Source organism: Apis florea, unplaced genomic scaffold, assembly GCF_048593485.1.
Source record: "Apis florea isolate Af1SG1 unplaced genomic scaffold, ASM4859348v1 contig_3170_pilon, whole genome shotgun sequence".
In the NCBI taxonomy this organism is placed as follows: domain Eukaryota; kingdom Metazoa; phylum Arthropoda; class Insecta; order Hymenoptera; family Apidae; genus Apis; species Apis florea.
Genome location: NW_028256714.1, coordinates 5,982,251 through 5,998,660, shown reverse-complemented (window position 1 = coordinate 5,998,660; position 16,410 = coordinate 5,982,251). Strand labels below are relative to the sequence as shown.

The following is a 16,410-nucleotide window of genomic DNA, read 5'->3' as shown; positions in this document are numbered from 1 at the left end:
TTAATTTAATAAACGAATAATGTAATACTATATTCATTATTATATTACTATCCCAGAATTTTTTCAGATTTCTTGAAACGCTAAAACAATAAAAGAATTTAAATTCAGATATATAAAAGACCCAGGGTTACAGAAATAGAACCTATAAATACGTAACTTCCGAGTTGTACAGCATTCTGAAAGGAACTTTAAACTACGAGTCACTATATCGCACAGGAAATCTTTTTTTCTTATCTTTAAATCTTACCTTTAAATCTTTTTTTTTTCTTTTTTTCCATTTTATCACAACAGTCGATGATTAGAAACGAAATATATTGATTGATTTTGAATCTAAATATTAATATTGATTTAAAAATTACTAATGTATTTTAAATTTGGTATTTTTTACCATATAATAAATTAAATCAAACCAAATTAAATCACGTTATATATTGTTAACGTCACGCTTCTGCTCAAAAAAAAAAAAAAAAAAAAATTGGACTAGAAAGAAGTTATTTTCACGGTAATCGAATATGTGAATATTTATTGCGTCACTTTTGTCGTCACAAATGATCGATCTGATGACATCATTAACCCAATTCCTTTTATTATATTTTCTCGACGAATAAAAATCAAATATATCAATTAACCTGGACAAGTTCTGAATTATCGTATTCCACTCGCGCACTATAAAATGCAAAAAAAAAAAAAAAAAATCAAAAGATATTTTAGAAAGAAAATCGAAAGTTTAACACGAATATATATCCAATATCTAAAGGCAGATTTTATTAACGAGATTTTCGTCAATAGGCGTGTTAACATCACGAGACAGGTGCCTAAATAAACCTCTTAAATCGAGGGATGTCATTCACACCGTTGTACAAACTGCTCGTGCCCTTCGTTGCGCACGACAGTCGGCCAACGATGAGGAAGGGCATGCCTGTAAGAGCGAATCGCCTTTTCCGGAGCGCGGACAAAAGACGACGGCGAGGCTCGAGAGACAGAGAGAGAGAGAAGTTGTTGGCCGGTATCCGAAAGAGAAAGAGAGAGAGAGAGAGAGAAATCCATACGCGGTGGCTGCAAGATAGCACGCAGCGGTGTTGGCCGCTCGCCCGTTTTCATTCATGATTTCGCGAGGGCGATGCTGGCGCCGTTGCTCCCCCGTGTGTACCACCTGCGCGTCCTCCTTTGTCGCCACTGCCGCCACTACTACCGCTACCGTTAAGCCACCCCACCTTTTGCTAACGTTGCCGCCCCACCATGCTCAGGGACGTACACATCGGCGCGCAAGTGTTATTGTTCCTCGCAGGGAGAACGGGTAAGAGCCCTAAAGCTAAAAGGTACAATTAGAATCGAGCGCGTGACCCCTGCTCTCCGCTCTCTAATTCTCTTAGAGCCGGATCGATTTCGGCTTTCTTTCCTTTTTGTTTTTCCTTTCCGTTTCATCCTCTCTTCTTTTGATTTCCATTTTTTTTTTTCAAATGCATACGGCAAATAGGAATTCTTCGTGACGAATACTGTTGATTCATTCGAATATTATTGATTTTTGTGAAATTTTTTTTTTTTTTTTTACGTACGACGAAACGATATATTGAAGATTTTTAGACTTATTAAAGACGATTTTTGTTTTTCTGATTTCGAAGTATTGATTTTTAGAGATTCAATTAAAATTGATTCGAATTCGAAATACTTGATAGCGAAATCGAAAAAATGTTTCTGAGAAAAAGTGAAGTAATGTAGGAAAAGTAGGGACGAGAGAGAATAGCTTTCTTACAAACTTGGGATAAGAATGATGAAAGGAATTTTATGGATTATCAAATTGAACAGTTCACTTATGGTTGATTAAATACCTCGAGTAGTTCGTTGCGGAAAAAATTAATTTGCACACTTCCGAGCGTATGATCCGATAAGGGTCGAATTAATCGACTTGCAACCTATTTAATGTCGGCGTTATTATTAGCAATAAAGAAGGAAAGGAATGATACTAGTTGCGACTAAAAAAATAGTGTTAATTTATAATGGTTTATTCCTTGGTTACGAAATTCAAGAATCATAATGCCGAAAATTTGATTCGTAAAAATTAATATTATAATAATTGATTTCCAAAATTCTCATGCAATTTTTATGATATGTCAAATTTGTCTTTTGTTTTACGAGAATTTGTGTGTCATTTCACATATATTTATTAAAATATTTATATTATCACTAATAATTATATTTATACTCTCGTTAACAATATTATTAAATAATCGTTAAATAATATTTAAGAACGTTGCTTGAAGAAAAAAAGACAGATTTTTTTTTATTATTTTTTTAATTTAATTCTGTATTAAATTTTATTAACATTTAGAAATAATTTTGTCAAATTGAATTGTGAAAAAATCTAATAATATTTAATTACAATTTATTAAAAAATTTTTCACTTACGCGTAGATCACTTTTATAAAAAAAAATAATAACTTGAGCATATATAAAATATTTTGAAAGTTTTAATTAGAATTATAAACAATGAAATACAGTTATATGTTGCTACAATTCTATTAGAAAAATAATTCAATTTTTAATTGCAATTATATATATACATCTAAACTAAATTTCATAATTTGAGAAAACTAAGATGAAAGAGGATACCGAAAAAGGGGGATGGTGTAATTTCTATAGTACGTTCCTGGTATTGGTGTCGTTTCCCATTTCAGGTTGGTGGCTTCGTTTTTCGTCGTAGATGTTCGTATCCTTCCGTTGGCGACCCGGAAAAGCACGAGGCGTGCGTCGGCCGCTGCACGGAAATTGTCGAACGAAAGATATGGAGGTCGGTGGAGGTCGACCAATTCTAGCAACAACGTCGATTCGGTTTTCAATACGCTATTGCCTCGAAATCATTTTCGCCCGGCTTTTCGGTCCACGTGTTCTCACAAGAACTGCTCTCTGCTTGTTTTTACGAACCAAGCAACAGATCATGCAAATGCAAATATTAATATGCAATCCAACGAACCACGTTACGCAATCGTTAATAATGTTTGTAGACGGTTCGAGCGTATTGTATTAACAATACGATAATGTAATACGATATTTGTCATTGGAGCGGCTTCAATATAGAAATATACCGGTTCAATATTATCTATTTTTCAGTTGTTTCTCTTTCTGAGGTCAAGATAGAGACGGAAACGAATTAATTGGATCGATGTATTAATTATCGAAACGCAAAACGTTTTGTTGCAATCGCTACTTTCTCCCGTTCTTTGATCGAGAAAGTAGCAATGATATTTGAAATTATTAGTTTCTGATTTAATGCGGTTTATACGGTGCAACTGACAAGGTATAATAGCAAATGGATAATTAAATTTACGTGTTAACTCTTAAATGTCATTTATGTACGTATGAGTATCTTGTTTTACTATCGTTAGCCTATTGAAATCGACGAACTTTACTATCAGTTACTCGTATCATTATTCTTTTATTTACGTAAACAATGAATTCAATAAAATGGATTCAAAAAAAAGTCTAATTAATTTTAACCATTAATTAATATCATTGAATCATAATCTATAAAAATTTATTAAATTATTTAATTCTAATACCTCATTTTGATTCATATATTTTATTTTGTTTTATATTATAAGTGAGAATACTGAATATATCGAATAGTTTGCGTGAAACTATAATTTCTAGAACATGTAATTGTTATGATACAATATTTTTTTGAAAATAGGTAAATAATAATTTTAACGTGGAAATTAATAAAATTAATTATTTTTTTAGAAACAAAAATTTTATAAAATATAATTTATATAAATACTTAATTATAATTATAATAATAATGCATCGTATTAAATAGATGAAATTATTATAATCATTTCAAAGTGTGAACAAATAATAAAAATGAAATTTTTTTTTATGACAAATAAAAAATATTGTTATATTTCTAATACTACATATAACATTTTTATAAGTAAAATTAGAAAATTATATATAAAAAGGAACTCGTGATCCATCGATATGAAATCAAACTATTGCAAATAAACAAAAGCATAAAATGGCTGCATAATAATAAAACAGTATTATTTATGAACATGTAACGAAAAACAGGAATATTTTATTTTATTATGTAATATTATCGAAATTACAATTAAATGCAAACTAGTTTGAGAAATTATTTAAATGTTCCATCTCTTTTATCAGCCATATCTTTATTATAATGCAATTCATCGAGTTAAATTGAAATCGCGTAACTTGAAATAAATAATAAAAAAAAAAACATCAATTAGCTGGACGAATAACGAATAACGAACTTTGTTACAGGTACTGGTGAATCCGGCAAATCCACCTTCATTAAACAGATGAGAATCATCCACGGGTCTGGTTACTCGGACGATGACAAGAGGGGGTTCATTAAACTCGTATACCAAAACATTTTCATGGCCATGCAGTCCATGATCCGAGCGATGGACCTCCTCAAGATCCAGTACACCGAATCTTCGAATATAGTGAGTATTTTTAACGATGACCCTGGCTCCCTTTTTTTTTTCCCGCCGTGTTTAATTATGGAGTGCAACGTGTGTGTTCTTCCCATCCGATCGTAGGAAAAAGCAGAACTTGTGCGAAGCGTGGACTTCGAAACGGTTACAACGTTTGAAAGCCCATACGTAGAGGCAATCAAAGATTTATGGGCAGACGGTGGTATCCAGGAGTGTTACGACCGCAGGCGAGAATATCAGCTCACAGATTCCGCTAAATAGTGAGTATTTGAGCATTTCTTCGTATTATCTCGTTCATATACGGCATCATATATTATTTTTTCCTGAGGAGAGCGTATCTCTTCCCTCCCCCTCCCACTTCGATAATTTATCAATTAATAATTTCTCACAAGTTCACACAGCTAAACCAATTCTCAATTCTCGCGATTACGCCAAGAAGAGTACAGGTTTGATGCGAGGCAATACAATTAAGTCATAATCGTGATAAAATTAAATTGTTTCTTTTAAAATATTGTATTAAAAGATATCTGCCCGAGTTGTTTCTCGATAAATTTCTATTAAGTAAGTTATATACGATGAATCGTAGGTACTTCTGTGTTATATGATGTATGATTTTCATGGTTTAGTTGACATTTGTTCACCGAGCGATGATTATGATTTGAGAATGCTCGAGTTCTCGCCGTGCCAGGTATTGAGAGCATAATGTTTCAGTTACCTATTGGAGATAGATCGAGTCGCAGCACCGGACTACCTCCCAACAGAACAGGACATTCTTCGCGTGAGAGTACCCACTACTGGTATAATTGAATATCCCTTTGACTTGGAAGAAATTCGATTTAGGTATGTCTCCCCATGCAAAGAAAGGAAGACGCTGCCTGTGCCTGTGATTTACTACTTATACTACATTGGACTCTTTCTGCATCGTGGTTGCATGCGTTGTGACTCATCGATTTCACATTTGTACATTGAAATCCATCATTTGTTACGTTTTCTTTCCCTTTTCCTCGGTGATGTCTCGCGAGTTCTATTGATTATCCTCTGGTTTTATGACGTGTCTTAATCTTGAAAATCATCAAAAGAATCAAACTTCTTTCGTGTATATGTAATTGGAACAAAATATTTATGCATTTCTATGTATTTTCATTATTTACAAGAAGTTTTGTTTTCTCTCTTGTGAAATAAAGAAATACACGTTCTTCTCTCCGTTTCACGTAATGCGGAAAATAATGTAAATTATCGATTGACTGTCATAAAACTGTAAGAATAAATCAATGAACTTTGCAATACTCGAAAATTCTTGCAGGAAGGGAGAACGAGCATGTGTGAGCCGTTTTGCGATATCCCTCTCCTCCATAATCACCTTTAATACATGCATGGCATGCACTATCAGACTGTGGCTTCGTTTATTTTGCAGTTATCTTAGTGACCTAGACCGTATTGAAAAGCCTGACTTCCTTCCTACTGAACAAGACATTCTTCGGGCTCGAGCTCCTACTACTGGCATTATAGAATATCCGTTTGATCTGGACTCCATCATATTTAGGTACTAACACACATTATTTGAAACTTCACTATACGTTTAGAAGTATGTATACATTACTAATTTAATATTACACTAACTTGGAAAGTAACTGTGGATCATATATGAAAAATATCTGTGTGTTTTTAAAAAAATAGAAACCTTGGTTTATTTTATTCGCATTATCTTGTATACACATACACATATAATTTTTTAATACATTGTCATAAAACCGCTTCTTTTTGTTAATTATTTTTCCGCTCGTATATTTTTTTTAAGTTATTATTGTAATTCTATTGTAATGGTATTGATATTCTTTTGTACGTAAAATTATTACATGAATATTGTAAAAGATATTCAAAGAATATTTTAGATTTTCTAAGGTAATTAAAATAACAGTAGAAAGTAATTATAATAATAATGTAATAATAGTAGTAGATATAAATAATAATACCTGTATCTTAGAATACGTTTACGAGGTGAGTAATTATAAAAATATATTTTTTTTAAAAGAGTAAAATTATGTTCTCTTAATATATATTATATTGATTTTTTTTTCCTTTTCCTTTTCTTTTTCAATTTCTATCTTTCATTTGCTTGAAACAGCTTATCGTTTGCATGTTTTTTCAAGCAATTTATGTTCACAAAGTATATTTTTGTAAATATTTTAATTAATAATTATGTCAATAACATTAATTATAGTATTTGAAAATAGAATTTGTAAGTTGTAAGTTGTTTAATAATTGATAAAAATAAAAATAGAATTTTTTTTATTAATATGTAGTAATATATATATACTGATAAGTTAAATTTTGAATAATATTATAAAAATAATATTTATTTTACAGGATGGTAGACGTCGGTGGACAGAGATCAGAAAGAAGGAAGTGGATTCATTGTTTCGAAAATGTTACTTCTATTATCTTTTTAGTAGCTTTAAGTGAATATGATCAAATTTTGTTTGAATCAGAAAATGAGGTAAATATTATTATTAAAAATTTATTTTTTATTTTCTATATTTCTATAGACAATGAAATTATTAATATCATATTATTATTATTTTTCAGAATCGAATGGAAGAAAGTAAGGCATTGTTCAAAACAATTATTACATATCCTTGGTTCCAACAGTCCTCTGTTATTCTTTTCCTAAACAAGAAAGATTTGCTCGAAGAGAAGATTATGTATTCTCACCTTGTTGACTATTTCCCAGAATATAATGGTAGGTATATAACATTAATATTTCTTTTTGAAAATCATTAATAATTTAGATTCATTAATAAATTGCGGATATTTATGGAAAATGTCTAAAAATCTAAAAAATGCATATAATATAAAAAATTATAAATATATTTAATGTTTAAAGAATGAAACAGATATTTATTTTAATACTGTAATTTTATTCACAAAAATTTAAATTTGCATAAACATCCGCGATCTATTTATGAAATATTAGACGTATCATCACTCGTAAATAAAAATTTATTAGTTGATTCAGAAAATAATTTTTAATAGAAAATGTTACATAAATATATTTCAAAACTTAATAATTAATGAATAATTTTTACGTATTTTTTTGTATTATGCAAATAAATATTATCTTATGTACAGATATAAATAATCATCAAAAAAGTTGTGTAACTAATTACAGTTAATGTATTTGCATTTTATACAAATAAAATTTACAAATTTACGTATACAAATTCAACTAACAAAAATTTAAATAGTTATATTATTATATGTACAAAAAAATTATATTATTACATATAAAATATCTTTAATTATTATCGTAATAATGACTTTTACGCCATATTCTATTAATAATTTAAAAGATGCAATCATTTTTTAATATAAATTAAAAAAATTAGACAATTACAAGACAAATAATATTAAAAATATCAATAATATTTATTAATATTTTATAATATTATTTTTTTAATAAATCTCGAAAAAATGAACTTAATTTGAGGAACTTATATTGGAAAAATTTTTGTAAATATAATGATATTTAATTTTTTAATCTTGAATTATTTTTTTGTTTCAAAAAATTTCTTTGATCTAAATTTTTCTAAATAAAATAAAAAATAAAAATTTATTAAAAATATATATATGAAAAATAAATATATGAAGAAATTAGGAAGTAATATATTATTAATAAAATAACTCATTAATAAAATTTTATAAAATATTAATTTTCTTGAATATTATAATTATAATATTTTCTGTACAAAAATATATTTCTAATCAGCTAATAAATTTTTTTTACTTGTAATAATATTTTTTATATATATACATACATATATATTTGTGCATTTAGATAAAAAAAATATTTATTAAATATATTTTTTTTATGAATTAATTCAATATTAAATTTATATTTGTTAAAAGTGACTTTTTATTCAGTAGTCATTATAAAATAATACAGAACTATAAAAGGTATCTATATCCCTTTAAAAAACAAATATTACAAAACATTAAATGAAAAACACCTTAGGATGAATTGTCAATAAATGTTTAGAGGATCAGATTTATAATTATTTCATATTGCTTTGGAACATATTATTCAATTGATTGTTAGTAAATGAATAAGTTTTATGGTATAGGCCCTAAACAGCAAGCTGTACCAGCCAGGGAATTCATCTTACAGGTGTATCTTAGTTCGAATCCTGATCCTGACCGCATGTGCTACTCTCACTTCACGTGTGCGACAGGTCGGTTTAAGTATAACGCATCCTGGCAAAAATTGTAGATGTTTTGTAGACAATTTTCTACATCGAGCCAGTAACTATAAATTATAAAATCGTAACTGTATTCTTAAAGCTTAACCCTTTCCGTATTATAGAACAGCTATTTTTCATATTTCAATATTACCTTATTCATTTTATCAATAATAAATAATACAACTTTTTCGTAGAAGCATATAAAAACAAAATTTATATAAATAAATCATTAGATTTAATATTTCCTTTAGGTAAATTTATTTATTTTATAATTAATTATCTAAGTATTTTATATAAACATTCTTTAATTTTTTATCAAAAGTATATAATTAAAATATTATGTAATATATTATTACATTATATTATAAGCTGACAAAATGAAAACATATATTAAACTTACATAAGACATTTATCTGATTGGTAAAACTTTTAAAAGGTTTCTTTGAAAGTTAATAAGATAGAACTAATTAAATAATTTATCCTTCCTATTTATTAAATTTAAATTTAAATTAGTTCAATAAAAAAGATAAAATGAATTTAACAATAGTTTTATATTTGAAAAAAATTGTCTTTTTTATTTTTATATGAAAATATAATTTTTAATATCTATATTTAATTTTTTTTAATCTTCAATTATATTTTTAAGTTATATTATATTTTATATGTTTTTTTAAATAAATATTTTATTGTAGATAGTATAAATCTTGTAATTTTGTCATTAATACTAATTATTTGATTGATTTTATTCTAATGCTAAAGTAATATCCCACTGATAATTTAATTGGGAAAAAATGATAATAATATACTTTTGAATAAAAATAGAAATAAATTCAATTCGTATGCTTGCTTATATATTTCACAGGCCCACAAAGAGATGCCATACCTGCTAGAGAATTCATTTTACAGATGTTTGTCGACTTGAATCCTGATATTGAGAAGATTATATATTCACATTTTACATGTGCCACAGGTAGGCTGCTAGTAATTGATAATATTCATTTATTTTTGCTTTTTAACGTTGTGTAAGATAATTTGCATGTTGCCTATATTCTTCAGCATATATCAGGTACGTAATTTTTATTCTAATATTTATTTATTACAAGAAAATCAATCTATTTTATAATGTGTAATATGTATAAAAAATTGATAAAATTTTTAAATTTTTTATTATTAACTTGTAAAAATTATATTTTGTGAATATATATTATTATTTAAAGATAATAATGTAAATATTTATCTTCAAAATCAGATTGATTTTCTATATTTAAAATTAATAGTTATAACAATGTGTGGTTTATTTATTGCATGCTGCATTTATGGGATTATACATCAGACACGGAAAACATCAAGCTTGTATTTTGTGCTGTTAAAGATACAATTATGCAAACTGCACTTAAAGAATTCAATCTTGCTTAATGTGATTATGAACAATTTTTGCATTTATGTATAAAATTTGTTTCTTTTATTGAAGATATATACGTAGATTTTTTACGAAATGACTGTATTTGTCTAAATATTGGTAAATCAAAACTGAAAATAGAGTAATATTTTCTATGTAGTAAAATTTTTAAACTGCCAGTCTGTTCCCTATTACTCATAGTATTACTCATAGATAAGTCATTTTATTAAACTATTCAGTTATAATTGAAAAAGTGAAATGCAATAAAAAAAATATTTGCATATAAATAATATAATCGTATATAAATATTCGTAAATAAATATAAAAATATTTTATATATTTATTAATATTATCAAATTTATTAATATAAATCAAGTAAAATTTTAGTAATTAAATTATAATATTATTTCAGTAAAAAGAAAATATTTTTATTTATTTAATAAAAAAATTCAAAAGAATTTTAAAATATAAATAATTTAATTATGTAGAACATTATATAGAAGACAATAACTAAAACAATTTTTTAACAAATTAATTTTAATTTATATACATATAATTTATATATATATTTATATGTCATTTTTAATATCATTGGAAAAAATATAATGCTCTGCACAAAATTTTAATGCTTGGATTATACGAATCATATTTACTTGCATGATTATAATTTGAATGTTTGCTTACAATTTCTTTTTAAATTTAATTAAATAGCAAATTTATTTTACTCTGAAAAATGCTAATAATTTTATAGATTCTTTTAATAATAATTTAATTTATTAATTTGTTTACAACAAGACATAATTAAATATATATAATAATATGTTTGTGGAAGTGTATAACTTTGTATATCTTACTACTTTGTTCTTTAATGGCATATGCTAACTATTGCATTATATATAACTTTCTGTTCTTTTATATATACTTTTATAAGATTTCTGTAATTAATTGTAACTTCTATAATTTGTTATGTCCAATTAATAATTATGATATTGATAAACATTGTTATAAATTTATGTGCTTCAGTTATTTAATTTAAATATATCATTAAACAATATAATTATTTCATTTAATGTAAAATTTAATAAATGATTCTTGTAATATGAATTATATTATATTATATACTTTTTTATACATAAAAAAAATTGCATGTGCATGTCTATCAACATCAGTTTATTATTATTTATTTAAAGGTAAGTTCAGTGTATTATTATATTCTTATTCAATAAAAAATATTAATTATGAAAAATTTTAACATTTACAAAAAAAACTTTATAAAAAGATGATTAGCAATATTTTCTGTTTATTTAATTCATTAGTTATATTTCTTATCTCTTAAAAGAAATTATAGGTGTTAATATCTATTTTCTCTTACAGATACAGAAAACATCAGATTTGTATTTGCAGCAGTGAAAGATACCATTCTACAATTAAATTTAAAAGAATATAATCTGGTTTAGATGGCAATACATAAAATTCAGGATGGACTTAAGAATTTTTCTTATACCCTGACCAAGGTATCAGTGTGAACTCTATTAAGTTAGAAATGGAGAAGAGACGAAAAAAGCAGAAAATGAACAGTAATTTATGGTGCCATCAACATATTGTCGCTGCTCCATTACAAGTGTACCAACTATTGATTAGTAAAATTTATAACGGAGGTAACAGCGATGAACAAATATGGACCTAAATCTGAGCGTTATACGTTCTTTCCTAACCTTCTCACTGTCAATACCAACAAATTGATTTAGTTTCATACTCTATTTGTTGAATTTATTACCTTTTTATAGATTAGTTTAGTCAATCATGCCTGGCTGACTGCGTAATCGTCTAATTTTTATATAATGATACCACGAGCAACACATAAATAAACATATAAGATAGAGTGCAGCCATGCGATACAATGTCTGTCCAAGTGTTCATCTCAAATCGAGAGATCTCAGCAAGAAAATGAAGAGAAGAAGGACAAATACTTTTTAATCACAAATAGTCAGTGACACAAGTGAGAGCAATTCTAGTGCCATTTACTAGTGTGGTGTTTTTATTGCAGTCCCTTCTTAGATGCAAAAAGCCAAAGTGTTTTTTTATCTGTGCCAGAAGCAAGTAAAAATTTTTTCTGCATGTGACTCAAATTCATAATTCATCGTATAAATATTGTTATATATAATATATAAAATGAAAAATAGGTTAGCATTGAAAGAAGCAACATAAAACCAACAAGAAGGAAACTTTACCACCCTTCAATATTAAAAAATTATTAGAAAACATCTGTTTGATGTGATTTTAGGTAATTAGGAGCTGAAAGATTGCAGATTCTTCTGCTGTCTTTTTTCTCCATAGGCTGTGTACGGAATGTGAGGGCTGCGATCTCATACCATACAATTATAATCCTGCAAATTACAAACGACAAAAGTCTTATCATGATACTTTTCCTTTCATCCAGCCCTCGCTTATTGACACAGCATTGTGTAGCTAGGGACATGGTTTAAGAACATGTGGCCCTAGTTCACATTGTATCCACATTACAGTGTATGTATGAACTGCTCACTGCCTGCGCTCGCTCATGCTGGCTAGCGCGCTGCCCACTGCTTGTATTCTCTAATGGTTCAATAAATTGCTGTTTGTGTCATCTTTTAATGTTCTAAGGAAAGAACATTTGTATAAAGGTGATAGAAACTGCTTTACATAAACCTAGAGAATACTTGCACAATAAACTTTACAGTGTTAGTCAAATTGAATTAGGGTGTGACATTTAGATATGCATTATCTGAATGTCTAACCCTGATGTTACTAATACTGCACGCACACTGGGCAGCATATGTCATACCTACTTTGGTTGAAACATTGAGTTTATATGAAAGAAAAAAATATATAAATACATTGAATAAAATATAATATTAAGAGATAATAACAAATAATATTGAATAATAATAGTAATAATAATAATAATTAATAATATTAATAATAATAATATTAATAATAATATTAATAATAATAATAATACTGCTTGGTTTTCAGTGAGAGTGTGTAATTAAAAAGAATGAATGACAATGAAAGAGAGGAAATAAATGTGTATTCTCTCAAACTGAGAAAAAAATGATAGTAAAAGTGAAAGAAAGAAAAAGAAAGAAAGAGATAAATTGAATGAGTGAGAGAGAAAAAGAAAGAAAAAGTGAAAATGAGAGAATATAATTTACAAGAGAATGTCGGCGACTAATACACGCTAATTTTGATGAAACTTTGCACAAGTGTTCATTAGACTTATCTAAGAATCTAGCCATAATTTGTTTATGTTATTTTTTTACTTTAAGAAAGAAATCGACCCTTTATTCAAATTTTCAAATCCTTTTTATTTAAATATTTATAAATTATAAACGACAAAAGATAGATTTAAAAAAATCTAAAATATAAATTATACATATAATAAATTATATCATTTTTTAAAATTTATAAATTTTTGCAAACATTTTCTTGAAAGAATCATTTTTTTTTTATGAATGAAAATATCTATTCTTTATAAATTTAATAGTGTATTAAAATATATAATTATTGTAATTATTCTGTGTATAAAATTATTATCTTAAATTTTGTAAAAAATTTAATATTTTCTATATTAATTGTTAATTTCTTCATAGATTCTACGTAACATTATATAACTATAAGATTAATTCATCATAAATATAACGAAGTTCGTTTACTTTGTACTCTTTCTATAATATATATATATAATAATAGGAAGCACAATGGGAAATATGGTCGAAATATTATAATAAATTATATTAATGGTTGAAGAAAATTTATTCGATATAATTATTATAATAGTGAAATTCTTTAAAAAAGTATTTGAAATATAAATATTTCATATTCATTAAGCACAACGAAGTTAATTAATTTTTTATATACATTACATTACCGTTAAATTTTTCTAGCCTATTTTGTAAAATATAATATAATTTATTGAATTTTCATACTAAAAGGAAAATTCTTCTATGTATATTTACTTTTGTATGTTTAAACAAATTCTGAAATTTAATCAAGAACAATTCCAAGAAATTGCAATTTTATAATATTGTTTTTTTGATGTAAATTAACATCATGATTTAATAAAATAAGTCGTTCCAAAAAGGTTTTCACAATTCTTCCATATTCAAAAACCAAAAACATTAAAAGACTGTATAGTCTTCCTATTGTCTTCTTTAATATCGTGAAAAAAACTACTTCCTTTCTATCAGAAATGAGATCTTATAAGCGTTTTGTAAGTAATATCTATTTCATAAATCTAGCATACAATATATACTTTAAGATTCTTCATTTAAAATAAAATTTTTAAATAATTATTTAAAAAAAAAATTTTAAAATAAAAAAATAAAATTACAAGTTAATTATTTAGTAGATTTCAATTTAGTTCGAATTAATTAGTTAGTTTCTTTAAAACTGTATAAAAAAATGAAAGAAATTCTTCGCTTCAGTAAGATAAATTTCAATTGAATTATATAATTGCAAGTGATTGAAGATATACATTATACGATTACTTTAATGTTTTTTAATCGCCTTATAGATAATATTAGGCCAGAAGTTTTGATTTAAAATCACTTTTGTTGGTATTGAATACATTTTAATACGATATTAATATTCAATTTTATTATTATAATCAATTATCAAGAATATTTATTTCATGAATATTTTCTTATTCTTGGTAAATTACAAATTTCGTTATTTTATGCAAAATTATATACTTTTTTTAAAAAAATTTGATATGTAGTATCTTTCTGATAACAATAAAATATTGGCAAATCAATATTTTCATTCGCAAAATTACTTTCGAATATTCATGTTATGGATTATTAAATCTCTATATTTTAAATAATCAAAAATTTTTTTGCAGATTTATAGATCACAAAAAACGATACAATTTATTAAATATCTTTTTATATTTTTTGTCGTTTATGATTTATAGATAAAATAAAAGGGATGACTCGGAGTGTAAAAGGAGTGATTTTTCTCTTAGATTAAAAAAATGGACATAAATGAAAGTTAAATTCTTAAATCTTTAATAGACACTTGTGCAAAATTTTATAAAAAAATCGACATGTATCACTGATGTTCTCTTGTTAGCTGTATGATATGTATGCACAGCATGCGTGAAACATTTTAACAAAAGATAAAAATTAGGTTGAGACGAACGGGCTTTCTTTCGCCTGATTCGAGAACGAACGAGTGACACGCAAATTTGTGGCTATAGTTCATTTGTAAATCATTTTTTGTCAAAAGTATACATTTTTCTGAAAGCATAATATGTTGGGTATTCTTTCTGTGTGTATAAAATGTAAACACCTACCAAGCCCAAAATGAAATCAATGTTTCTAACTTATTTATAATAAATAATATACATTAATGATAAAAATAAACGCAGTTTGTGACAGTAATATCAATGCATGATACCGCATTTACCTCGTATATTTACCTCAAAAGATAGTTATCCTTGAATATAATAATAATCCTTGATCCTGTTCATGCTATTTTGTGAGTTATGTTTAATTATGGCTTTTAATAAAAAAGTACTTTATTTTCAGTTATATTTTGTTTATGTAATAGTTTTTATAAAAATATATATATACAAAAATAATATATGTATATAATTTTATTTAAAAAAAATATATATTTTCATTTAAAAATGTAAACATGGAATTTATATTATCATTTTTACATGAATTTGTGAAATAAAATTTATGTACAATTAATTTGTTATATTAATATATATTCTTTGTTTTATTTAAATAATCATTTTAATGAAATAAAATTAAGAAAAAAATATTTAAATATTAAATACATATTGTTAATAATTTGTTAATCTAAGTCAATGATCTTAAAATCAAAATTTTTATTTTATTATTTAAAAAATTCATTTCTATTATTATAATATAAAAAGTACATTAGCAAGTATATTTTATACAATAGTCTATTATTCGAATTAATTGAGAGACAAATCTTAGACAAGCAGTTTTTCGAATAATCATAAAGTAAGAATCAAATTTGTGAATACACCAAATTAAGTATGTTGCAGAATGCATTTTCGAAAATGTAAACATTTTTAGATATACTAATTTAAATAGCTTAAATATATATATTCACTTAGCTTGTATAACCGAAATTTAAATAATTCATTCTTTATTTATAATTTATGTTCTATTGTATTGTATAAATTTTGTTATCAAAAATACATAAATAAATTATGAATTTAAATCAAAATATTAGATTCTTATAGAAAAATTTGTAATTCGCGCACAAGACTATTGTAAAACATAGGCCAATGAGAAAATGG

The 16,410-nt window shown here is 25.7% G+C and overlaps 1 protein-coding gene across 10 annotated transcripts in view; it reads left to right on the top strand.

Annotated features, from left to right (window-relative positions):
* The window catches only part of Galphaq (G protein alpha q subunit), a 46,541-nt gene extending 33,538 nt beyond the window's left edge, over positions 1-13,003 (top strand). The window contains exons 2-10 of one of the 10 annotated variants that reach the window (XM_012485484.3): positions 4,279-4,463; positions 4,560-4,714; positions 5,166-5,294; positions 5,869-5,997; positions 6,822-6,951; positions 7,041-7,194; positions 8,576-8,683; positions 9,555-9,662; positions 11,466-11,753. In XM_012485484.3, coding sequence (XP_012340938.1) covers positions 4,279-4,463; positions 4,560-4,714; positions 5,166-5,294; positions 5,869-5,997; positions 6,822-6,951; positions 7,041-7,194; positions 8,576-8,683; positions 9,555-9,662; positions 11,466-11,548 — 1,181 coding nt within the window. In that variant the 3' untranslated portion in view covers positions 11,549-11,753. Of the gene's footprint in view, positions 1-4,278; positions 4,464-4,559; positions 4,715-5,165; positions 5,295-5,868; positions 5,998-6,821; positions 6,952-7,040; positions 7,195-8,575; positions 8,684-9,554; positions 9,663-10,025; positions 10,379-11,465; positions 11,780-11,878 lie in introns of those variants that run through there. The other 9 variants (XR_015292585.1, XR_015292586.1, XM_012485487.3 and 6 more) reach the window with 9 other exon arrangements.
* The last annotated feature ends 3,407 nt before the right edge of the window (positions 13,004-16,410 follow it).